This window comes from Hippopotamus amphibius, chromosome 12, assembly GCF_030028045.1.
Source record: "Hippopotamus amphibius kiboko isolate mHipAmp2 chromosome 12, mHipAmp2.hap2, whole genome shotgun sequence".
Taxonomy (NCBI): Eukaryota; Metazoa; Chordata; class Mammalia; order Artiodactyla; family Hippopotamidae; genus Hippopotamus; species Hippopotamus amphibius.
In genome coordinates this window covers 72575886-72602739 of record NC_080197.1, presented here as the reverse complement: position 1 = coordinate 72602739, position 26854 = coordinate 72575886, and the positions used below count along the sequence as shown (strand labels likewise).

General features: G+C 36.3%; 2 protein-coding genes across 3 annotated transcripts; both read left to right on the top strand.

The window, feature by feature from the left end:
* Positions 1 to 1815: 1815 nt before the first annotated feature.
* CLEC1B (C-type lectin domain family 1 member B) lies at positions 1816 to 8688 on the top strand. 2 transcript variants are annotated; one of them, XM_057702674.1, is made up of 6 exons: positions 1816 to 1954; positions 2548 to 2646; positions 3827 to 3940; positions 4100 to 4251; positions 6591 to 6697; positions 8472 to 8688. In XM_057702674.1, the coding sequence occupies exons 1-6, from the start codon at positions 1891 to 1893 to the stop codon at positions 8614 to 8616; spliced, it is 681 nt and encodes a 226-aa protein (XP_057558657.1). In that variant the 5' UTR covers positions 1816 to 1890; the 3' UTR covers positions 8617 to 8688. The 2 variants fall into 2 exon arrangements, with proteins under 2 accessions (XP_057558657.1, XP_057558658.1); XM_057702675.1 differs by lacking the exon at positions 2548 to 2646.
* Positions 8689 to 12862: 4174 nt separating this feature from the next.
* On the top strand, positions 12863 to 25982 carry CLEC9A (C-type lectin domain containing 9A). Its single transcript, XM_057704285.1, has 6 exons — positions 12863 to 13009; positions 14499 to 14579; positions 19084 to 19230; positions 23251 to 23402; positions 24560 to 24681; positions 25327 to 25982. Exons 1-6 carry the CDS (start codon positions 12919 to 12921, stop codon positions 25457 to 25459), a joined length of 726 nt encoding a protein of 241 aa, XP_057560268.1. The 5' UTR covers positions 12863 to 12918; the 3' UTR covers positions 25460 to 25982.
* The last annotated feature ends 872 nt before the right edge of the window (positions 25983 to 26854 follow it).

The window sequence follows — 26854 nt, the reverse complement described above, 5'->3', positions numbered from 1 at the left end:
CATAGATAATAGTGTCTGGGTAATACCTAAATTTGAAAGACATCATAGTGCCGTGGAAGGAACATGGAAACTAGGTAGATGGTGATGCTTCTTACAAAAAGCTTGATCATAGAAAAGTCCCCAGATTCCCTAAACTGCTCTTTCTGTATATATAATATTAAGATAAATGCCCATTTTACATATATTCATTCATTCATTCACCAAATTTTTACTTGGCTGTATCTGTATGTCAGTTGCCACTTTAGAGCCATGGAATACATTCCTGTAAGGATACTTGACAAATATATATCAAGTATATATATATGTATATATACATATATATATGCAATGGAAAAGAGTGAAGCGAGAAAGAGGGACAAGAATGTAGCATGGTATGGTACAGGGTGGAGTAGAAAGTTGTTCTGAATATTGAGAGATAAAGGCGAGGTAGCTAAAGTCTAAGACTTCATGCTCCATAAGGACTAGTAGCATGACTTTTTCCATAAATACTCACTGTTAATTTCAGTGTCTGACACATAATTAAATTAAACATTTGCTTTAAAATAAGAGATAATTTATGTAACACTCAACATCTAAAATATTAAACAAAGGTTTTTATTCCAAATTCAAACTCATCAGGATGTTTGGAATAAAGACTTCATCAACTATACTTTCTGAAGCCAAGAAAAGAGGGAGTGAGAAAATATGCATGTAGAAATAAATGTCAATGATAGGCCTTGCAGGATGATTGAGAGAGAGCTGGCAAAGCCTCTGGATTCTGGAAAAGGGGAAATAATTTGTTATATCTACTGCTTTTTCCTGCAGTTCTCTGCTTAATTTCTGCTGAGTGACTCAGCTTGTATTTATGGGTTATGCGGTGAGAGGAAGCAGAATTAAGACTAACGTTATCAGGGCCTCCTTTGACCCTCACAGTCTCTGTACTCACCCAGAATATTTTTAACACCACAAAGCCACACTCGATGGATACAAATAAAGGCAAACATATTTTTATGGAACATAGAGCCAAGCCTAAGATGCTTAGCCTGTGGTTAAAGTTATTAAAGATCCAAAAGCCATTCCTGGAAATTTACTTTAAAGTGAAAACATTACTGAAAGGCAATAAATTAAGACACTTTGTATTATTTCATTTTATTAGATTGTTTTTCCTTGATGCCTAAACCTAAGCCATATAAATCTGCCTCATGTGGAGTTCTCTAATTTTTTAAAAATTTGATTTGCAGGGGCTAAAGAGTATAGTATAATTTGAATATCTGACTCATTATTTAAAATGTCAAATTGTTCAGTTTTTCATTTTAAAGCAATCAAATAAATAAATGGATGAATTACTCTAAAAAAACTTTAATTTGCAAAAGATGAGAGAATTTGGATGAATTCTAGGTCATAATTAGACCTTCTAACACAAGACTATGAAACATCTAATATAGCTCCTTAGATCAAACTTGTTAGACTCGTTCATCACAAAGAGATAGATTCTATATCTGTTCATGTTGTATCTATGTATTTTCATCAGAAATCAGTCCATTTAAATAACATGATTTGGACTCTGCCAAGGTTAAGATGAAGCATGAGCTTTTAATCTTTGCAAGGATATACACGGTGGAACATTCAGAATGGAAGCTAAGGAAACAGGAAACAAATGCCATATCTACTCGTTTACCACAAGTTATTATTTTTGTGTTTTTGTGTTCAAGGTCCATGTATATCTGAGCAGCTATTAAAGGGCTTCCTGGAAAGAAACAAAAAAACAAAAATTATGTGTCCTAACTCATATGGCTCCACCTTACCAGAGAGAAGAGGATCACAGACTGGTAAACACTGAAATCATAAGAGTGGACACTACATTTTGCAAAGTCATTGAATGCTAAGCTCACTTTCATTCCAAGGGAAGCCATGCAGGATGAAGATGGATATGTCACCTTAAATATTAAAACTCAAAAGAAAGCTCTCACTTCAGGTAAGAATTCCCAGAGCCAGCAATTTGGAAATTAACTGTTGAAATAGGCCCACCCTAGTTTCTTTTTTCCTACTAGTGATAGCGTGTATAGTTTTGTTTTATTTTCCTGAATGACCTTCTTTCCCTACAGCATTTGAGCAGTATCCACATAGGCTCAGATTTATTTAGAATATAAACAACAAAGGATACAAGCATTAAGGCTTATAGATTTAAATGCCGGAGGAAATAGAAATCTAGGGGATAAGAGGAGAGAATGTTTGAAAACTCCACTTTCTAAGATGTCAACAAGTGTGTGTGATTCCACAGTTGTTGGTTATAAACACAATTATTTATAGGGGTGAGCACAAGATAAAACAAACATACATGACCTTAGCTGCTAGTTACATTGTGACTCAGAGAGGAGTCCAGGGGGAGTGGGGTGGGAGTGGGGTTGTGTTTACTGTTGGTGATCACCACAGGAACAAAGGCAAGATGGGCCAGTGAAGCTCTTTATATCACTCGGACACTCCTGGGAGGGCAGGGGAAGGGGGTGATGCTGTCCCAGAGCCGTGCAGCACTGCCTGCTCCCTGACATCTTTATTGTATGCCCACAGTTGACCCTGCTTCCTCCTCTGTGTGGCGCGTGATGGCTTTGATTCTGCTGGTCTTGTGCATGGGGATGGTTGTTGGGCTGGTGGCTCTGGGGACAATGTGTAAGTATTGACTTGTTGCGAATGATTTGATCTGAGGAAGGCAATATCTAGGTGTCTCGGTTTATACCATGAAGCTTAATCATCACTATTTATCTGTCACTGCTCCAATTGTCCTACACATAGCTGCCAGGATATTCTCAATAAAGGAGAACTCTGAACTTTACCTTTTCTTTAAAATTAACTTTTCTTTTAAATTGGTTACAAATTGTTTCCAAGAATTTTAAACTGATCTTTAAGATCTTCCTCAGTATAGATCCACGCCGTCTTTTGAAACTTTTTTTTCCTCCCTATTCTGTGCACCTTAAGATCCAGCCAACATGGAGTTTCCTCAGTTTCACAAATAAATTCTATGTCCCCCTGCCTGAGATTTTGCTCATTCTATCCCCTCTTCCTAAAATGTCCTCCTTATTTTTTTAAAATGAATGTATTTACTTCCTCTGAGACAATTCATATCCCACCTAGTTTATAAATATTTTTTCTTCCTATAAATCTAAAAGCCCTCCAATGTCACATTATCATCTGTATAACTGTTGCTTGTTCATATACTTGCTTATTTTTTCATAAGATATTTTAGAACCTTTCATTCACTACTTTGATTTACCTGAATATCACAGTACTTTGAGCACAACAAGAAATCAATATGCCTTTTTTTTTTTTTTTTTTGGCCATGCCATGGGGCATGTGGGATCTTAGTTCCCTGACTAGGGATCGAAACTGTGCCCCCTGCATTGGTAGCATGGAGTCTTAACCACTGGACCACCAGGGAAGTCCTCAATATGTATTTTTTAAGTGAATGGATATTCTGGCATTATATGGAATACATACTAGCAAAGGTCATTCACCTCTGTGAAATGTGCTTATAAATCTATGCTCAAGGAAAGGTCAAAATAGCTGTTTGGGGCATGAGATTTGATTATGGCATGTTCTTATTTGTGATTGTCTCATTCAAATACTTCACTTATTCTTTTGGAGAACCCTTCGGTTGTCATCCTGTGTAGTACTTAATGTTTTCTTTATGCCCCCTTTACCCGATCCTCTTTCAGCACTCTTTTACTTATATGTATCTAGTAAACACTTCATAGATTGGCAACTCTACTGAATTTAAAGTTCATTGAAAGGACTTTTTTTGCATCACCCTTATTGTCCTAATTACAAATTATTATCTAATTTTTACATCCAGCTGTCACGCAGCAAAACTACCTACAAGCTGAGAATGAAAATCTCTCAGGAACTCTGAAACAATTAGCAAAGAAGTTCTGCCAAGATTTACTACGGCAATCAGGACAAAAGAAAAGTAAGTATGGTTTGGTAACCTCTTCATCTCCCCTAACTCTGGAATATTTTTGTGATGCTATCTGTAGGGAATCTTGAGATCTTCAGGAAAAGTTGAAAATGAGGTCAAAGTAAGCCCAATTCAGAATGAAAGGGATCCTATGCTTGGATTCTCCTTAAGGCCACAAATGCAGCCCATGTGGCATAAACTGGAGATATTATGGAGACAGTTGCTATGGATTCTTCAGGCAAAACTTGACATGGAAAGAGAGTAAGAAGTACTGTGCTGACATAAATTCTACTCTTCTGAAGATCACCAGCAAGGACGTTCTGGTAAGGATGATTCTATGGCAAATATTTTGGACTCTTAAGGAAAGAAATCTTTAAACACGACTTTTTTTTTTTTTTTTTTACATTTTTATGTCTTCCGGTTTGTGCTAATCTCAGAACCTTAGCAAGCTCAGTAAAAATTACATTTGAGAGTAGAAAGTGCTAAAATAAAACTAATGAAATTTTGATTTCTGGTCTTATCTCTGCAACAAGAGTTAAGATACTTTCTTGGCTTCTTTAACTTTATTCATTAATTCAAAAAAGAATCTGAAAGCATAAAGAAACTCAACATGATTGTAAAATATAAATATCAGTGTTATCCCAACATTACACGTCTTCTCAATTTTTGCTAAATTATTGGCACTTTGAATGAACCGTGATGCAAACTCCATTTTTTCATAGGCTCTCCCAGACATAGTTTGGGGCACAATCTCATTTCTACAACACATGGAATTTCAGCTGGAAATTTTTTACTAAACATGTCTCCTCTCCCATATTTCCTTCTTTGACAGCTTCTAACAAAAGCTCTCTTTTCAAGCAAAATACATTCACATCCACTACTGCATTCTCCCTTTACTACTGAATGTAGATTTTCATAAATCCTGGGAGCAAGCCAGGAAATCAAGGCTTAGAGTCTCCTTTATACCTAATAATAGTTTGTCAAAACATATATTGTTTAAAAGGCAAAAATTATTTATTGTATTTACCTTGCAATTTCTAATATAGTAATTTTGCACATTTTTGAATATTAAAATGGATGCAAATGTAAATTGGAATAGAAGATCAGGATTTGGGCTCTATGCAGAGATTCAATAAAATTCAAATATTCAGGCAAGTCATTTTCTACAGAACTGCTACAGGTAATCAGCAAAATTAACTTACATCTTACTGAGAGCTGAAGTAACCAGTGGTGGACCAGACATGAGGAAATCAACACAGTGATAGTCATGGTTTTGGGTGTCCTGTTATTCTAACTTGCTGTACCATATACTCACTCTATTTGTGGCTCAGACTCATAGAGAAGATATTCAAATAAATTAACTTCTTTCAGATCAGACAAAATAAGAGGGTGCCTGCCTTAAAATCTCTATTACAAAGAGATTAACTGGAGACTGAACAAGTCTTGAATCTTACTACTCTAGGCTGATATCAGGTTGGAGATGAACAACTAAAAGAGGAAGTAATGTAATTTTTGAGAAATAAAGAATAGTTAAATTTCAGGTAGAATTTATCTGTCAGGTCTTATAGTGAAATATACAAAACGGAAGTATTTTAAAGAAAAAAAGATAATTAATAGAAAGGAGACAGGTAGATCAAGCTTTAAGTAATAAGTGACTTACAAAATATCTCTTATGAAATGCCATTTTGTGTCTCACATGTCTGCCAAGATACTCAAGTTACTTTTTTATTTGTCAAGAAAACGTTCTCACCTGTTTTTCTTGGGAAGTATGTGAGTACATGAACATTTGACCTCTTTTTAATTCTGTTACCCATAGATTGACTGATTGACTGATTTACTCATCCATTAATTCAGCAAATACATGTAGGAACTATTCAAGGACCTGAACCTATGCATTAATAAAACCTAACAAAAATTCCTAACTTCATGGAAATTTATTCCAGTTGCTGCAATTGGCAATGAACAAAATAAACAAGTATAGTATATAGTATAGTAAATAGTGATAATTTCAAAATAGAAAAAAGTAGTTGCATGCCATTTGTAAATCCCTTTGAGAAAGACATTGTATAATTCTCTTTTACCCAGCCAACTAAAATAAATGAATATTCCTATATGTAAGATTTTATAGGCAAGCTAAGCAATGAAACCAAAACAAGTAGAGCTTGATTCTAGGGAATATAATGTTTCATCAACAATGTATTTCTTTTCATACCAAATTGTACACTTTAAATATATGCAGTTTATTGTATGTCAATTATATCTCAACAAAAGTTCTTAAAAAGCAAAACAAACAAACAAAAAAATCAATGTATTTCTTTTAATTTTCCTTCTCTAGTTATTTACCACTTATTTCATTTAAAAGCCATATTTATTTGGGACTTTACTTTGAGATTCTAACCTTCCATTAATGGAAGAGGGACACATAGGAATATTGTAATATCATCTATCTTATTTACAGTTTTTCCCTGTATCCTACAAGTATTTTTATGCTAAAACGAGTGACCTTGGTACAATTCTAAGTATCAAATATAATTACTTGGTAGTAATATAGACATATAATCTATTTTTTATGTCCAGGGTCTTATCATGAAGCTTTGTCTTTATGCCATTACAAGAACTGTAGAAGCACTCTGACCATTATATTTATTTGTGTTTGCAATAGCAATACATCGATAGCAGGACTGGATTAATTCGTTGGGTTGGATTATCCCGCCAGAAATCCAGTGATGTCTGGAAGTGGGAAGATGGCTCAATTCCCTCCAAAAATTTGTAAGTCATTGGACACTCAGAATACAAGGCACAGCTAGGAATTTTTATTCCTGAGATCTTCTACCTTCTTGAATACAAGTTACTTAAAAGTCAGGAGGTGGCTCTGTGTTTTACTGTGTGTTACATAAGCAGTGGCTAAGCCACCTACACCATAATCCTAACAAGAAAGCACACGTAATAAGATTCTGCATTCCTACTCTCCTGTTCCTCTGCTCTTTATCTAAAGTTGCAATCCACCTCTATTCCTGAAACTTTTTTCCCATTCATTTCTACCCTTAACTTTACCTTTGGAACATGTTATGTATGTGTTTTTGTTTGTTTGTTTTGGTTTTCTATTTGTTTGTTTTTATCATCCCCATTAGTTTATGGTTGAAAGTTATTACGTTGAGGCTTCTTTTGACTTTTCAGTATCCTTTTACCTCATCTTTCACCTTAGAGGTCTCCAAGAATCAAACACATTATCAATCACGAGGTGATTCTAATGCTCATGTCAAAAGACTCCAACCTTCTACAGACAATCCAGGCAAAGGGATCAATTACATTGAGTTACTTAATATGGTTTTCCAATCTCCAATCACCTTTTGTTCATCTTGCACCATGTCTCTCCAGTTAAAATTTAAACTGATAACCAAAAACTTGTACCATCTGATCATTACTTAAGTTTTGAATTAATTTATTCAACAGATATTTATTAAGTATTTACTATGGGTAGGAGCCAAGAATACTATGAGGACAAGCAAGCTTCTTCATAAACTTTGGGCTTTATTGTTATGATTTGCTGTCTCATTCACAATAATGTAGGCACACAGGTGATCCCTCTGTTCTTACAATAAATCAAACATGCTTTGTGGTCTTTGGGCTTTTGCACTTGCTCTTTCCTTCTAGAATGCTCTGCCTGCAGAACTCTGTGGCGGGCTCCCACTTGTCACTCAAGTCTGTTTAAACATCACGTCCTCAATGAGACCAGCTTTAATTACCCAAACTAAGCTAACCCCCCTCCACCACACCCACTCACGTCTATCATATCACACTATCTGTTTCATCATAACTTTTACCACTGTCTGAAATTTTCTATTTATTTGTTGGCTTCTTACCAACATTCTCTCACTATAATGTAAGTTCCCCAGTAGAAAGGACCTTGTCTTTGTTTACCACTCCATCATCAGCACATAAAACAACTTTGGCACGTGATACGCATCCTATAGATATTGGCAAATGGATTAATAAATATACATTCCTAGTCCTCTGGTCATAGCAGTGTAGCAGGACGTATAACAAGCAATTACAATACAGTCTTGTATCTGCTACCTTATAACATAAATCCTCATTTCAAAATATTTACCAACTTACCTTTCCTTGAGCTCATTTCCATTCTGTGCAGCTACTTGCCCTCCAGAGCTCCTCTCTATTTATCTGAATCCTACCCTTCCTTCAAGACAGAACTAAAGTATGATCTTCCACAAGAAGATGGAAAAGTAAAGTCTTTCTCATCATTTAAGATCCCCATCTATCTTTTCCTCTGGACTCCTGCTGTACCTACTGTTCACTTCTGCTTAATCTTATGCTATATTAAATTGCTATTGAGCTATTCAAATGTACATACTTTACACTCCCGAGCAGACTGGAAGTTTGTCAGTGATCTGAAAGTTGCTTTTTACTTTTTGTTCCCATATTTCTTACCTCCATTTTGTGCAACAAAATACTATACACAGAGTTTGATTGTTGAATACTCTTTAGCTTTCGAAGGAACTCATTATCCCTTTTCCATTCACAGGTTTAAGCTTTCTGGAACTGGAACAGAATATATGAATTGTGCTTATTTTCATAATGGGAAAATTTACCCTACTTTCTGTGAGGACCAACATTATTTAATATGTGAAAGGAAGGCAGGCGTGGCAAATGTGAACCAACTACTTTAATGCAAAGACATGGGCAGGATGTCAGAGACAAGTGCTTGATGATACAATAAAAGATCCAGATGAAGGAATCAGTAGCCACAGAATTGCTTGTTTTCCCCTTTATTCCCCTTGGAGTCATCTTTACATTATCTTTCCTAACAACACCATTTAGTTCCTTCTTTATATACCCCTTTATACTGAGGAATAACTTAGTGCCTTCTTTGTACATCCAGAAACCAGTCTGAGCTGATCATTTGTTCCCCAATGGTTCTGTTTCCATTAATTTTCATTCTTCTTGTCTTCCATTCCTAATGATCTCAACATGCTATGATTCACCACATCTTCAGACATAAGCACATACATTTTACACTGAAATGAGAAAGGTCAGAGCTTAAATGACTTAAGTTGTATGAAATATCTAAGTTTGAGACTATGCAAAACATCAGTTTGAAAGACAGCATAAGGTAGTGGAAAGTATACTAAATTTGGAGTCAGTAGAATAATTTAGATGGCGTGATCACTCAAGTGCAACCATGGACTAGTCATGTTGCCTCTTAACTTCTATTTTCTAATATTTCTAATAAGATAATACCTGTCATACACCTCACAGTTCCACAGCCTAAAATAAAACTTCAGAGTTTAATTACATGAGAAACTCCATGGAAGCAAACACTGTGACTTTCCTATTTTCTATTCTATACCATCAAGCCCAAGAGAAGGAAAATAAAGCTTGCAAGAAAACTGATGGGGTTTGAAAATGAGTAAATGCTCCTTAACAAGGCCCATAGGCTAGTTGAACAGCAAGCAAAAATGCTTTATCTAGTGCTTTTCCTGACAGTTCTATGTTTGGTTTTTGCTGAGTAACTCATGCAATATTTATAGATACGTGGAGAGGCACACTTTAACAAGATAATAGGCAAAATTTTCATTTCTTTTCACAGATTCCCTGAAGGTACTCTTTCTTCTTATATTCGTGGTAATAAAACTTATGAACATGATTCTCAAATATCCCAACTGAGGAGCTTGTTAAAATATTCAGATGTTCAAACACAAATACTTATGGTTTTTAGTGGGGAGACTGAAAAGACAGAGTCCTGTGTTTTTAATAAACACCCCTACTTGATTCTGATACAAGTAGCCTTTAATACATTTCGAGAAACATTACTTTAGAATTTACTCCCTATCTGGCTTTTGGTAAGTTGGTTAGTCTCTTTAAAACTCAGTTTCTTCATCTATGAAGTGACTTTAATATTATTATCTTACTCATAAAGTCATGGTGATTATCATTTAATATAATTATGTAGGGCATTGAGCAGAGTACCAAGCATATAATTAATACTCGACCAATATGTATAACTTTTAGAGCTTTGTGCACTGATACCCGAAGACACATTTTGTTTTAGACCATCAATAAACAAGCAGATTTGGCAGGGGGTAAAGGGGGAGAGGGGGCCCTGAGGAAAAAGTAACAGAAATATTTCAGATTCTGCTTCCACTTCAAGTGTCTTGAGATCTTGGCTTTTGGGGTATAATGCCATTATTTTCCTGTTTTTACCTGTTTATTTAGAGAAATCAAATAGGAACTAATAATTCAGAAAACTGTCCAAAAGTCAGCAATATCTCTGAAATATAGTGTTTTACCTCCCCCAAATGGAAAAGCATATATATTTGATATCACTATTCATGACAATTTTAAAGAATAATATTGTAGTGGATGACAAAAATGCAATTAAAAAATGTAAACCAATCAATCTGTACCTACAAAGATTCTTTTTTTCTGACACATACCAAAAGCATCTTATACATGCAATCAGAAAAGCATAAATTTTAGTAGCACGGATTCTGTGACCAGACCACCTAGTTTACATGCTAACTCTTCCACTTAATACATAAGTGAGCTTGGGTAAATACTTTGACTTCTCCATGCCTCAATTTGCAATTTAGTTACAAGATACTAATAATAGCAACTATGTCATAGAGCCGTTGTGAAAATCAAAATAATTCATGTAAAAGGCTTTTGAAACAGTTCTTGAAACAATAAATAAGGTAGTATGACTGGGCCTTCCCTGGTGGCACAGTGGTTAAGAATCCACCTGCCAATGCAAGGGACATAGTTTCAATCCCCTAGTCCAGGAAGATCCCACATGCTGCAGAGCAACTAAGCCCATGTGCCACAAATACTGAGCCTGCGCTCTAGAGCCTGCAAGCCACAACTACTGAGCCGGTGTGCCACAACTACTGAAGCCCATGCACTCAGGGGCCTGTGCTCTGCAGTAAGAGAAGCCACCATAATGAGAAGCCTGCACACCCTTATGAAGAATAGCCCCTGCTTGCCGCAACTAGAGAAAGCCCCTGCACAGCAGTGAAGACCCAATGCAGCCAAAAATAAATGTATAAATAATAAAATAAATTTTTAAAAAAAGATAGTATGATTAAAAACATTAAAAGTAATACGAGTAACATACTAATCTTTGGTTGGGAGATCCCAGTGTTTCCCCCAAGGAAATTTATCAGAGAATATACTGCATTGGGGAAAACTAGATCTTTCTGAGCCTGATATTTAGTGCTGATAAAATGTGAGAGCCCCTGGAAATTAAGGACAACCACTTAACTTCCGTTCCTGCATTCCTGACATTACTCTTAATGCATATTTGTTATGCTTATTGTTTCTTCCTCTTTTTCACCTCAAGCTAGAAATCACTCCATTGCAAAGGCTATAGGGAGTTAAGTCACGTTATTTTCTACATCAGAACCTCAGGTCACGTAAAAATCATATGAAATATTTGGAGAATAAGCTGGATATTTTCCATTTGCCTCTGGTGATCCTCTTGGCCACATCCTATGCCTTGGGAGGCAGAACTCGAATGTACAGCAATATCTGGGCAAACTTGGCCTCTGGCTTCCAGTTAATTCAGTCACTGGGAGGTACTAGTAGGGATCAGGGGGTGAAAAGGAAGAATGGTCCAGGTGTCGATGCCGCTGGCTCTCTCTCCTACCACGCCCTGGTTTGGCAAAGTCTGCATGTTCTATATCTTAGGCCATGGCCCTCTCAGATAGGTCACAAAGTTCCAACAAACACCCTCCCCTTAACCCTTCAGGCCTGGGTGTGATGATAACTCCCCAGTGCATATTTCACCACCCCTCTTTGGTTTCCTTAACCCTTCCCAAACTTTATAAAGTGTCTTTGTTAAATGCCCTCCCATGGCCCCTTGAGTGTGCCTTTTTTGTTTTCTTCTGTCTCAGAGATCAATGATTGATCCAGTGACACACTGAAACGAAAAAGAATTTTGCAGATTATTGGGATTTGCAGACTGTAAATTACTGAGAAGTGACTTTTGGCCATAAGGACAGATGGTCAATATAGGAATGATGATTAAAGTATCAAATTTCTCAATACCAAAGCTGTAGTCAGAGGATGTGGCAGAAACGGCCCTCTATCCACTAAATAATTCATGCTTCCCTTCTAGAGTGAAAGTATTGTAAAAGTTTGCTAGCCAGGCAAAAATTGTGCTGATCAGGCCCAATCTTTGGATCCAAACAGGGCATCACTAGTGGATGTGAATGTGACACATGGTACTTCAAAGTTACGGCTCTTACGAAGTGGGTACGGACTTGCCACCTTCTCCTATACAACGTTCTAACCACTCACAAAACAGGAGGAGTGGGGTTGCATTTGGAGGAAAACTACCCACTAAGCAGGATTTCTGGAGCTAAAATGTTATGCAAGGGAGAAATAAATTTTGTGTTAAATGACTTCTATTTTGAGGTTTACTTGTCATAGCAACTGCATCGCCCCAACTAATACAGCGTGTAAATTTATTTGAGGGATGAAATCCCTTCCCAGCTTTCTTGTTTAAAGACGTACGGTGATCTACAATTCCTTCCATGCTGGTTGGCCCGATGTGAGCTATCCGTGTATCTTTGCTATCAAGGTCATCCCCATGCTTCACATCCTATACCGAATATAAGCTCATTCTTGGCACTTCTGGCCTTTTCATCTTAATAGTAATCCAGTGCTATCACCTTCAACATCTGCCACACTGTAGAAACCAGAGCGATAACGTATTCTATTACTGGCCATTTTGAGTTCAGTTTGCTTCTCATTTCCTTCTTTACCAAGTTATGCTTTGGCTTAAACTTTATAAACTTCTACTTTCTGGATGAAGATGCATCTATTCTATTCCTTAAACACAAACCTACTTCCCCACTGGTGTGAAAAAGTAGCTAATTTCAGTTCTTCCATTAATCTGCTCCTGACTACAAAAGGAGTTATTTGTCTCAGACTCTCATGTGGACTGCCTTACTTATCAGAACATTTCAGGTATGCAGGAGGAAGAAGCATACGCCTCTCTTCAGTGGGATAATCCAACACCAAGCCCTTACCAGAAACATCTGTCTTCCACCAAAAATTCAGGTAAACAGCTCTACTTATTTAGACCAAGACCGTGTGCTCTATGGGTTTTTTTTCCTTTTCCTTTTCTACGATGAGCACAAGGTAATTTTTTCTAATCTGAGGTAATCCACTTGAAAGTATTATAATGTATATAATATACTAATATTAAAAAATGAAATGAAGTGGAGGAGGAGTAAGTAAAGGTGAAAAAGGAAGAGAGAAATGGACTTGACAAATATGTAGTACATTTTTTTTTCTCTCTTTCTCTCTCTTGCTGGAAAGGCAAAGAATTCCCAGATTTGGAAAATAAGTGAAAGAAATCATATATTTTGTATAATTTTAGTTCCTGCATAAAAACACCCTGCACATTATCTGGTAAATACTAAGAAATAAAGGAGCAAACAGAGGTTGAAAAAACTGGCGCACACTCATCAGCCTGGATCAATTTTCTCTTTATTATTTAATATTTGTATTTGTTTCCTATTGTTTAGGTAATAAATTACCACAGACTTAGCGCCTTAACACAACACAAACTTATTTTCCTATAGTTCTGGAGATCAGAAATCCAAAATGGGTTCTGCTGGGTTGAAACCAAGGTGTCATGGGGCCTCCTTCCCTAGAGAGTTTCTAGGAGACAACCATGCCCCGTTTTCTCCAGTTTCTAGAGCTGCATTTCTTGCTTTCCTCACTTGCGGCTCCTTTTCCATCTTCAAAGACGGAAGCACATCTTCAAATGTCTCTCTGCCTCCTCCCTCATAGGACAGTCTGTCCCTCTGATCTACATCTCATTTATAAGGGCCCAGATAAAACAGGATAATCTCCCCATCCCAAGATCCTTCACTTAGTTATACCTTTAAAGTCTCCTTTTCCACATCAGGTAACATTTACAGGTTCCAGAGATTAGGACATAGGCATTTTGGGCAGTGCCGTTATTCAGCCTATGACATTATCCAAAGATAAATTTTATTCATTTTTCTCTGACGATCATTAAGATTACAACAAATCATTCATCCTTCATTTTCCCTTCCTGCGTAGTTGCAAAATGACCTTAAAAAATGATCCTCATCCAAAATCGTACATTTAAAGGGAAATACCTTTGAGCCAATCATGGTCAAGTGACACTAACGAGGGATGAGGAGATTCAGACAGCATTTTGCTCTCAGAAATTAAAGCCTGCTGCCTGGTTTGCCATCATCTCTAAAAGATTGTTGGAAGAGATACATCTCACTAGTTCCTAAGTTTGTGGTGTCCTATAAGGATAAGAGCAGTATATTATCAAAACTGTTCAATTTGGCATTTTTTCAAGTCTAGTGTATTCCACGTTATAACTTGAATTTCAGAGAGTTTGAGTTCACCTTTTCCTGTTACACACAGTTACAGGGCCTCAGTGATTCTCTAGGAGAAATGCCTAATGTTAACTCCTTATTTTTACTCAGTCTAGTCCTATGCTGACCCACCTCTGTCCTCTACTTTTTCTAACTCAATTTCATTGTCTCTATCCCTTGTTTAGGAGCATGGTGTCTGGTGACGGTGATTTTATGTATTTTCTGCACGGGCTCATTAGCAACCTCCATTTTCTTGGGCATCAAGTGTAAGTACAAAAGGATATCTTCAAAATAATCTATAGAGAGATAGGTTACCTATTACCTGTAGCATCATATACAATTATATGTGCACATATCATTACAACTAGATCTTCATAAATTACAAACATATAAACAAATCAATTAGAAACATCTAAATGCATACAAATATATAAAATAATGGCTTCCTATTTGTTATGGGACATTTATTTGACACAACTCTCTAAGAACTCGGATGCCACTGGTAACTTTTAATGTTCAACTGTATGCTGTTTAACAGAAATCTAATACCATAGGTCTCTTGGGGAAAAATGATGCAAATTATTGCTTATATTATGATTCAATTTATGAATCATGTTAGTATGCCAAAGCATGCAATTTGAAAGTTTTCAGTGTAGGCTCTTCCTTTTCTAATATACATTTATTCTAAATTTGACTTATACAGATTATTTTAATATGAAGTTTTCATTTTCTATTAGACGAGGTACAATTTAGTATGTTCAGGGTAAATGTGAGAACTTCATTTGGGCCAATTTCTTGATTCCTTTTAGTTCAAATTAGAGACATGTTTCTATATATAGCAAATGAATCTTTTATAAAATGTAACAATTACAGAATTGCACGTTCCAGAAACAGGACTAAGAACCTTTATTATCACTCATGCCAGCCCTAAGAAGTATGCTTTGAAAGACAGAGATGAAGGTTATTGTCTGGATAATTCTTATTTCTTGTATGCCTTAGCAAATCATTTTTCCATCTAGGAGGAAATTGACTAAGGAGGGAGAAATAGGAGTTCTGAAATAAAGAAGAGTTCAAGGTTTGCTTCCACAAAGTACAGGAAACTTGACCTTGTTCATGTTAGCTATGAACTTATTTTCCTGGTGGTTCTTGAGAGGAATGTTTTAATAATTACTAACATCTCAAAAAGTAATTGTTACCTTGTCTATATCCTCAAATAAAACTTCACAGCCCAGAATAAATGTTAGAACTTCCAGAAAGCTTTCCTTAACTCACCATTTCCTCCCTCTGTATTTTATTAAACTATATATGTATAACATATTATACATATATATATAATGCTAGTCCATTTTTTAAAGAAATTCACAATTAAATATCTGTTTATCAAACAGATATACTGGAAGCAGATTTGCAGAGATGGAAGAGAACTACCCTATAAGTCAATTAACATACAATAATCCAGTTTCTTCTGTAGAAACTTGGGACTATGAAATAGTACCAAGTTCCATTCTAACTGCAAGACTCCATATTTAACTGACATTGCAAATATCAAAACATATGGTTCAGGTATCAATTCTATGTAACAAATTTCAACAATATTTTATAAATATTAACTACTTGGGATAAGACAATAATATAAACTTGAAGTACAAAGAACGTTTTCAGCTTAAAACAAAACAACTGATTATGCAACATCTTGAAACTATTGTCAAGTGAATGGAATGTAAAATTTGTTTTTTACATAAAAATAAACCTATAGTCTCCAATTACCAAGTATTATATAGCCAAAAAGCATATAATACGTAATAAGGATGTTGATAAAATCATACTGTACATTTTCTATGTCTTCAAAAATCGTGCTGTCTGATGGGCACACAATTTTGTTTTCTTCTCTGTCTAGTTTAGGAAATCTGTTTAGATGAACCATGACAATCACGTTGCTAACAAACTCTTGGTTATCTTAAACTGAATGAATGAATTTTGATCAAGAAATCCCACTTCTGGAAAGTTTTCCTATTGATAAACCTGCACATGTAGAAATAGGAAGAAGAAAAAAAAGATTGGAAAAAATGCAATTGCCTATCAGTAAGAAACCACTTAAGTAAAAAATGGTACCTCCACACTATGGGATACCAAGAAGGAAGAGGAATGAGGGGAAGGAGGAAGTGGAGAAGAAAGTGGAGGAGAGGGCTGGGGAGGAGGGGCAGGGGAAGGCATTAAAGTAAGGATGTGTATTACAAAAGGGGTCTGGAGAGAACAGGTTCCAGCAGACACCTCTTCCTCCCCATGTAAGTGTCCTTTCAAAACACAATTTCTCTCTTGGATCAGGAACCACTGATGTGTACACAAGACACTTTGGTACTTGGGAGCCCAAAATGAAGTCTTGCTTGGGAGTTTATATGTTTTGCTGACCACCTGACATATTCCTGAGAATATGTAACTAGCCTTAACAGCAGAGCCTTCTCAGGGTCTCTTTGTAACCAGGGTCAAATCGTCAATCGTATGTCATCAATGAACAATTCTGACAGGCTAGTATAATCTGACCAAAAAAAAAAAAAATCCTCATACCCATGATAACAAAGCTACACTATTAATTATTATGTTTCATGCCTTGTCTGGAGGTCAGTGTCATGCAGGAATTTTAGAAACACGGCTCAGGCTGATTCCAGGTCAGCCTGAATTAATTCTTACGGCACAGTAAGGACCACATATATAAGACTAGAAACCCAAAAAATGAAAAAAATTACGAAGGATGTAATTATACACTTCACTGAAAAGGAAATATAACTGACTTTTATTTATGTGTGTGTTAAAAGAATTTCAACATCAAACATGAAAAAAGAAATGCAGATTCAAATGATATTGAGATAACATTTGTGTGAGATAATAGAAGATATACATTAGTGTCTCTCCCCTCTCCCCTGCTGTGACAAGAGCATTAGGAGCATCCCTTGTTCTAATATTTGGTCTTTGACCCCCTCCTTGACACAGGGCTCCTGAGACACTTGTAAATTCCTAAGTCGTAAGAGCAATAGGAACATCTCTTGAGGTGACTCTGGGTGGGCTCCTGTATGAGGGATGGTCACTAGTAACACGGTGTCATGATTAGAAGCTTGGAATTTTCAGCCCCACACCCCATCCTCCAGAGAGGTGAGAGGGGCTAGAAATGAGGTCATAAAGGATCATGCCTATGTGAGAAAGCCTCCATACGATCCCAACAGTATGGAGTCAAAGAACCTCCAGGCTGGTGAACACATCCACGCTGGAGGGTAATGCACCCCAGCTCCACAGGGACAGAAGATCCTGTGCCCTCTCCAAATGCATCTCTTCATCTGGTTGTTCATCTATATCATTTATAATATCCTTTAATAAACTGGTGAACTCATTTCCCTATATGTGAACTGCTGTAGCAAATTAACTGAACCCAGGAGGGAGTCATGGGAACCTCCGATTTGTAGCCAAATCAAACAGAAGTGGTGGTAACCTGGGGACTTACTACTTGCTTTGGCATCTGAAGTGGGGAGCAGTCTTTGGAACTGAGCCCTTAACCTGTGGGATCTGATACTATCTCCAGGAAGATAGTGTCAGAATAGAATTAAATTATAGGACGCTGAGCTGGTGTCGTGAAGAAGGACAAGGGGGTGGGGATGGGGAGACCATACATTTGGTGGCCAGAAGTGTCAGAAGTGTGAGGGTGGTAGTAGTGTAAAAGTCAAGGAGATTCACAGGAGAAAGGCTTATAGAAGGAAAAACTGAGTTTTTCCTATATGATTTGCATCAACATACATAGAAGGTAATTTGGAGATATCTAATACAATTTAAATGCACATAGGTTCATCTGTGAATCTATTTGCAGGGCAGGAATAGAGACACAGATGTAGAGAATGGATGTGTGGACACGGAGGGGAAGGGGAGAGTGGGATGAATTGGAAACATAGGATTGACATATATACACTACCATGTGTAAAATGGATAGCTAGTGGGAACCTGCTGTATAGCACAGGGAGCTCAGCTTGGTACTCTGTTATGACCTAGGTGGGTGGGATGGGGTTGGGGGGCGGTGGGAGGAAAGTCCAAGAGAGAGGGCATATATGTGTACCTACAGCTCATTCACTTCATTGCACAGCAGAAACTAACATGACTTTGTAAAGCAACTATACTCCAATTTAAAAAAATAAAAAAATAAAAATAAAAATGTTTTAAAAATGCACAAAACTTTGACCTATCAACGTACCTTACAAATATACTTACACATGTGTGAAATTATGTATAATTACAGTTCTTTATTACTGTATTTATTTCTATAATACCAAGAGATTAAAAATAGTCTAAAAGTCAATAGAGAATTATTAAAATAAATCATGACACATCCATACAATAGAATCCTATACAACAAAAGAATGAGAAAGCTCTTTATGTATAACACAGTATAATGCCCAAAATATATTTTAAATGATAAAATAAAAAGCAAAAAAAAATGTAAAAAAGATTGTTATCATTTGTGCAAAGGGGAGGGAGGGGGTTTTATATTCATTTGCATGTAAAGTTCAAAATATCTCTGGAAGAATAAAAAAGAAATTGGCAAACCTGACTACTTTGAAGGGCTAAAATTGGATGAATGAGGAAACTGGGATGGCAAAGAGCCTTTTTGCTCTATGTCTTTTGTAGCTTTTAATCATGAATAGAATCAGTAACGTGTAGTTGTCTTTAGTCTGTGTTGAAGGTTTACTTTGTTGTGAGTATTTTATCAGGAATGACTGTCATTGTTTGAAGTGTTTCAGGTGTCCTCTACTGCAATGAAGCAGCAAGAAAAACTCATCCAACAGGACAGAGCACTGCGCAACTTCACACAGTGGAAGAGAAACCACGGCCTCCAGATGAAATATTGCCAAACCTTGATGCAAGAGTCTTTTGGTTCAGGTAATTGATATAAAATCAGTTTCCACTGTGCAGACACAAATGTATACACCAATTCCTCAAAACAACAACAACAACAAAAACGGTGACATTTTAATCTCTGTAAAATTATAGTCAGGATTTCATAATAGGAGAGACATACTTTTGATCTGCTCTTCAGTTCAATCCCATTTATATATACATCAATAGTATGTGGAAAATATTGAGGTTCCAAGAAATACAGATAAGGAAAATATACAGTCAAATGCCAAGATGCAATGTGTGAAATTACGATGTAAGATTAAACAAAAAAAGCAACATTTTTGTTTTATCCAATCATTCAAATTTATAAGTGTATCTTTAATTAGAGCTCCAGATTCCTCTGTTTTGTTTAGATCTTGTTTTAGATTCAAATTTAGATATCTCTTGGAGCAGAAAATTCATTTTGAAAATCAGGGTATGTACTAAAATTATAACAATGCAATGTTCAGCTTCTTTTTTTTTTTTTTTACACAGTTGTATAACCTTTTATTTCACTTAACATTAGGTTGTAAGCTTTTCACTATATAAATCAACCTTCTTTAAATACCTAGATAGTAATGGCTGTGTTCTATTCCATTATGTGGATATTGCAAAATTTATTTAAATATTTCATTATTGTTGGATATTTAGGTTGTTTCTAATATCTAATTTTTACGGTTTAAATGCACAAATAGCTCTTTGCTTAGTTCAGTACCTAGCAGTCATCATTGACTTATCTTAGCTCCTTTGAACTATTATTACTCACCCTCTAAATTCTTCATGTATAATGTATATTCCTTTCCAGTTCCTCTACAACATCATAAAAATGATTAAAATTTTTTTCTCAGATAACTCTAGATGTTTGTATTATGCCCTTTATTTTGATTATTTTAAAAATAGATGATATTAGGTTTCCTTAAATGTATTGGTCAGAGTACGTAACACAATAACCGGCTATTTATTATGTCTTAAAACTCTACTATGGTCTCTGTTAGGGCAATATGTTCTAAAGTGTGCCCCAGAAAAATGTAATTTAGTTCAAGGTTCTTAGGAGAGATTAGTATCTAATAAGTCAATTTCTTTTTTTTAATTAATTAATTTTTTTAATTTTTATTTTTATTGATTGGATGCATTGGGTCTTTGTTGCTGTATGAGGGTTTTCTATAGTTGCAGAGAGCAGGGGCCACCCTTCATTGTGGTGCACAGGCTTCTCATTGCGGTGGCTTCTCTTGTTGTGGAGTATAGGCTCTAAGCTCAAGGGCTTCAGTAGTTGCGAGTGCAGGCTCAGTAGTTGTGGCACATAGACCTAGTTGCTCCTCGGCATGTGGGATCTTCCCAGACCAGGACTGAACCCATGTACCCTGCATTGGCAGGTGGATTCTTAACTACTGTGCTACCAGGGAAGCCCTAATAAGTCAATTTCTTAGATAGTCTTCAAAAAAGAAGAAAGGCCCCTCATTGGTTAAAATGCCAGAAGATTTAAGAATACAGTTGGGGCCTTGGCTGGGACTTTTTCCAATTCTAAATGTGGCTCAAGTGAGGAACTTTCTCTTTTTAATGTTAAGGAAAAGAGTACATAAAGAGAGATAAAAATCTAGATGAGGTGAATCATTGAAGTTTTCTTTTTAAGAACTTTTACTGAGATACACTTGACATACAATAAACTGCATATATTTAGTGTTCAATTTGATATTTTTTTCTCTTATTAGTAATGTATATATGGCAGTCCCAATCTCCCAATTCATCCCACCCCAGCCCCTCCCCAATCTTCCCCACTTGGTGTCCATATGTTTGTTCTGTACATCTGTATCTCTGTTTCTGCCTTGCAAACAGGTTGATTTGTACCATTTTTCTATATTCTGCATGTATGTGTTAATATACGATATTTGTTTTTCTCTTTCTGACTCACTTCACTCTGTATGACAGTCTCTAGGTCCATCCATGTCTCTATAAATGTCCCAATTTCATTCCTTTTTAGGGCTGAGTAATATACCATTGTATATATGTGCCACATCTTTATCCATTCATCTGTTGGTGGACATTTAGGTTGCTTCCATGTCCTGGCTATCGTAAATAGTGCTGCAATGAACATTGGGGTGCATATGTCTTTCTGAATTATGGTGTTCTCTGGGTATGTGCCCAGTAGTGGGATTGCTGGGTCATATGGTAACTCTCTTTTTAATTTTGCAAGGAACCTCCATACTGTTCTTCCTAGTGGCTGTATCAATTTACATTCCCGCCAAAAGTTGAAGAAGATTCCCTTTTCTCCACACCCTCTCCAGCATTTACTCTTTGTAGATTTTCTGATGATGCCCATTCTAACTGGTGTGAGGTGATACCTCATTGTAGTTTTGATTTGCATTTCTCTAATAATTAGTGATGTTGAGCTGTTTTTTAAAAATCTATGTGACTTTGGTTTTATCTTTTCATCCCTTACAAGCATTTTAAACCTGTCTATTTCTACCTGTTAACAGCATGTCAAGTATTCTATGGACGCTTAACTAGTATTTAATAATACTTATGCATAAAAATTAGAGAATTAACTTCCCTGTAGTGGATACCATTTTAGTAATTGCCAATAAGAGAGGTCAAAAACCTACCATAGCTCCTTCCAATTGAAATTTAGTCAAGTAAATGTTTAAAAAACAGAAATGTTTTTAAATATAACAGATGACTGAATGCATGAGTTAGGCCCACCTCTGAGCCATCAACCTTAAATCAGTGACGATACCTATTTTGGAGACCTACAAATCCAGCATGGTCTCAACCTTTCAACTTCCATTCCAACACTAGTTATGCTATGACTTTAACAATATTCAGGATACTGATTAGAGTATATTTCAAGCAAAGGATATTGAAGAGCCTTAAATAACTTGACAGCTGTGCCATGGAAACTGATAATGAACTATGTGTGACCCTAAGTAGAAGCCTTTTCTCTAAAAACTAGTATTCTGGAAGTTTCAGTGTCTTTCCCTCTATAAAGCTGTGCCAGAAACACCTGGTTAAGTTCTTGCTCTTTGGTTCCCCCTTTATACATTTGAGCATCCTTCTCTTGTGAATATAGTCTTCCTTTTTTTTTTAGATTTATTTATTTATTTATTTACTTATTTATTTATTGGCTGCGTTGGGTCTTCGTTGCTGTGCATGGTCTTTCTCTAGTTGCGGCTAGAGGGGCTACTCTTTCTTGCAGTGTGCGGGCTTATCATTGTGGTGGCTTCTCTTGTTGCAGAGCACAGGCTCTAGGTGTGCGAGCTTCAGTAGTTGTGGCACATGGGCTTAGTTGCTCTGTGGCATGTGAGATCTTCCCAGATCAGGGATTGAACCTGTGTCCCCTGCATTGGCAGGCAGATTCTTAACCCTTGTGCCACCAGGGAAGTCTGAAACATTCTTTCTTCAGATAGGTTCTGTAAAACTGGTTAAATATTAGGGCTTACTTCTCAGTTATATCAAAGCCCTAAAATAAACATATTGGTCACTTGTGTCTTTCTTCAGTTTTCCTCACCCACATATTTTCAAATCACTCCTTAAGGTGCATTGTTTGTTCTCTCCATTATATATGAAACATTTTCATGTTTAACTCTCAGAATTTAAACATCAGCTTGAGGCTTACCATTCTACTCACCTGATGGCTCAGTACATTCCCAATTAAATTGGGCCAATAAGATTAACAGACATGAAACAATAAGCAAACAAATGAAGATTATAAATGATGTAAAGTCAAAAGGAGAAAAGATTTCTAAAAATAGAATAATCAGATCAATTATTATATAAGAGGAACAATTTGGGAAAAGATATTCTCTAATTTTATCTTAAACTAATTCTGAGAAACCTATTGCACTTGGAAATAATTGTATAAATCTTACTGTCTTCATCCTCAAAGGAGCTGAAATTGGTAAGTACTGCATCATATGAACCAATGGGTTAAAGAGTTCAGCTTCACTGGCAGTGATACAAGCCGCAATTCTGAGGAGATGTGGTACTAATATTTTTACAATAGCTTTAATAAAATGTTTATATTTAAAGCCCGTAGCTGCAGCCCTTGTCCAGACAACTGGATTCAGAATGGAGAAAGTTGTTACCATGTCTTTGAAAACTGGAAAATTTGGCACACCAGTACAGAAGATTGTTTGAAGGAGGGCTCTAAGCTTCTACAAATAGACAACAAAGAGGAAATGGTAAACATTGTTTTATGGTTTCATATTATTATGAAAATACCACATTACCCATTAAAAGAAAAGACTACTTCTCCTAAGACAGAATTCCTTGATACTCTGCAACAATGGTATATTTGTTGAAAAAAGGATTTAACACACAAAGTGGGAATTAGAATGGCTTGTTTTCCTTTTAATTGGAGATACCAAAAGAGGGATTCAGAAATCAGGGAGAATGTGTTAGTTCTATGTTTCTATGTCCTTTGTTAAAATCAAAAAGGGGAGAGGGTAAGAGAAAAACCATTTTGTAGCATGGTAATCCACTCCAAGATATGCATACATGATAATTGTATATATGTTTTAAATGTCTTTTTTACAATGCTGTAGGGAAGTATAATAAGCTATACTAATTTTGTAATTATCAAGAAAATTAGAATATAAAAAGTGAGGTGGCATCATGAAATGGAGAGATCAAGGAAAATAAGCATTTGCTGAATGAAATGTTTAATTGACATTAAACCTAGTTTACTAACATCTTAACAAGCAAACAGTAAGATGTGTCCCTGAAATCATTCTACCCATAAACTGTGAAGTAGAAGGCATAGTTACACATACAGTTACACACATAGTTACACATATAGTTACACACATGTATGCCTGCTGTATTCAGTAATTAGACAAAGTTCATTTTTACAAGAGTAATAGGAGAACAATTTATTGAGGATATGCAGTACACCAAGGCAACTTGGACTAACTTCTAAGGATTACGGGTTCTCACTATGTTTTCTGTGCAAATTTAGTGACAAAAGTTAGGAATATTTCTTCTCACAAAATATGCCTACAGTTAAGTTGCTTCTGGAATCTTCTAAACTATTTCTCACATTGAAGTGTCCTGAGAAAGACATAAGACTATATGCCAAATTCTGAATCTGTTAAAACTGTTTTGATACCAGATGCCTATTTTTTCTATAGTTCTTAACGCCACATTGATCATTTCGCAATAGGGAAAAAAGTACGCTTTCTTTTAAAAATCCTCTCTTTCTCTCTCCAGCTCTCAAATTCCAATTACTTCTGTGGAAGCAAAATACCACACTTTATATTTCATGGTAGTTTATTGGGAGCTTTTTGGTAGTACCCACCCCACCATCCTCAGCTCACTGTTCAAGTCTTATTTCTTATAGGCCTTTATCACTGGCAGCCTGAGAAACATCAAAAGAAACCACGATTACTGGGTGGGACTGTCTCAGGATGGGTCCAGCCAGCCTTGGCTTTGGCAAGACGGCTCCTCTCCTTCCCCTGATCTGTAAGTCTCTGAGGGAAATGTTACAAGAAGAATTAGACACAGGAGGGAAATCAATTTTGTTTTGTACCTTACATTTCCTCCAGAAGACACAGCCATCATGATCATTTCACAGGCTTCTGATTGGAATCAAAGCCAAGATGATTTAAGAGTAGCTACATGGTTTCTAAATCTTTCTCCTTCCTAGCCCCTCTGCCATGACACTCTAGCACACCCACATCAAAATTTGAGAGCCTTAACGAACAATATTATGTGATTATCAATTACATTTGCTTTGTATCATTAAATGACTAGAGTGCTAACGGCAAGAGATGATAAATTATTAAGTAATTTCCATAGTAAGCTTTCAGAAAGAACTGGGGAGACTGGTCAGCAGTACTTTGGTATTTTGAGAATTAAGAGTCAGAAAAGAAACTCGAAATTAGAGCCTATCTTTGTGTATCCAAGCTTTTAAAAAAATATGCTGCTTGTTGAAATAATATTTACATATTTTATTAAATACCTCTGTTATTGAAGAACGAGGACAAAACTACCACAAGAGGGCGACACTGAAACAAAATGAAAAGCTATGCATCTCTCATTTTATTGCCCAAAGAACATCCCCATAAGCCCACACTCAACCTCAGATACACTGACTTGCCTCTCCAGGCCGCCAATACAGGGATCCCAGTCAACTAACCAGGTCTGCGGATACCTCAGAAACAACAGCTTTTCCTCGGCTAACTGCAGTGCTTGGAAATATTTCATCTGCGAGAAGTACGCATTACGATCTTCTACTTGAAGGAAATTTTGCTTGAAGTGATTGCTCCATTATCATAATATTTGCAACAGATCTTTGGAAAACCTGTAACATTGAGCTTAAAAGCCAGTGCAGAAGTAACCCAGTGTGAGGGGTGTGAAACTGGCTACCTGGGACAACAAAACCTACCTTGCATTTACCCTTGATAATGTTCCTCAACACTTTCCAGATGTTCCTTCGACATTGTTCAAATTAATTACCAAGAATAAAATTGATTTAAAGCAACAGAGAACAAAACCCTAAAGAGCTGAGAACAAGGTGAAGAAAAATAATTTCCATTTGTCATATTTTTCTTTCTCTCTCTCTCTCTTTTAATTTAGGGTGACTGTAAACTCCACAGAAAAATCTATAAGTCACTGGGGAGATGATGTAGTTTTAGCTGACTGATATTCTTTTCTAACAAATGAATAAAGGTGATCTTTTAAATGCACAGTTTGCCAGATCTTTCTATGCATTGGCTGGTTTTTCAGGCATTATGTTGTCAGACCCAGCAGGGTGGGAGGACAGAAATATGGATTTTCAAATTGGAAGGAAGACAGGCTGCTATCTGCTGCCTGTAAGACAATACCATTTTTAGGACTGCAGGATTCTCCTGGAGAGATGAACAAGCAGAGCTACACATAAGTGGCAGGAATAGTCAGGCTGCCAATATCAGCCTTTACAGTGTCTCCAGTAAAGAGCTGTGTGCTTCCTTCCTGCCTCTCACTGCCTCGTCCCCACTGCTCACAAATTGAAGACTCATGACCTGGATCCTCAAGGTTAACACTGCAGCACTTTTAACTACACCATCCTGTGCCTCAGTGTCCTCCTTGGAAAGATAATAATAGAACTTGCTTCAAAAAATTGTTTGAGAACTAAATTATTAATATATGTAAACTTGCTGAGAACAGCACCTTGCATGAGTTTAATACTCTATCTGTTCTTGTTCTTGCTACCTGGAGCAAATCACCAGTCATCTCTAGGCACCAACCTCATTTGTGTATTCCGGATAAAAATGACCCCTTTACTGCTCATGTTATAAGAATATTGGGAAGATAAAGTTTATGGATAAATTGTCACCAAGTATCTAGACAATATCTGTCTTAAAGCCAATAAATCTATAGACACTCTCGGTCCTAGGTCTTCAGTCTCCTTGAAGTATAGATTACACTAGCTTGCTCCCCAGAGACAATGAATGTGAAAGTGTCTTGTGATTTATAGAAAGGAAAATTTCACTAATTATTATTACACCTACTTTTCTACCACTTACCTAGAATAACACCTTACCATTCAGCAGATTTTCATCAAATACATGCTAAATTCAATATAATTTTACCTACTCTTTCATTTGTCACAAGGAGTAGCTGAGATACATTAAATTCTCATCTTTCTCTCCTC

Excerpts from the sequence above, each read along its gene's own strand:
- CLEC1B (XM_057702674.1), top strand. The coding sequence starts at position 1,891 with ATGCAGGATGAAGATGGATATGTCACCTTAAATATTAAAACTCAAAAG. Across the intron at positions 2,647-3,826 it reads GGTGGCTCTGGGGACAATGT|CTGTCACGCAGCAAAACTAC; the intron begins GTAAGTATTGAC and ends TTTTACATCCAG. Across the intron at positions 3,941-4,099 it reads GCAATCAGGACAAAAGAAAA|GCCACAAATGCAGCCCATGT; the intron begins GTAAGTATGGTT and ends ATTCTCCTTAAG.
- CLEC9A (XM_057704285.1), top strand. The coding sequence starts at position 12,919 with ATGCAGGAGGAAGAAGCATACGCCTCTCTTCAGTGGGATAATCCAACA. Across the intron at positions 13,010-14,498 it reads GTCTTCCACCAAAAATTCAG|GAGCATGGTGTCTGGTGACG; the intron begins GTAAACAGCTCT and ends TCCCTTGTTTAG. Across the intron at positions 23,403-24,559 it reads TAGACAACAAAGAGGAAATG|GCCTTTATCACTGGCAGCCT; the intron begins GTAAACATTGTT and ends TATTTCTTATAG.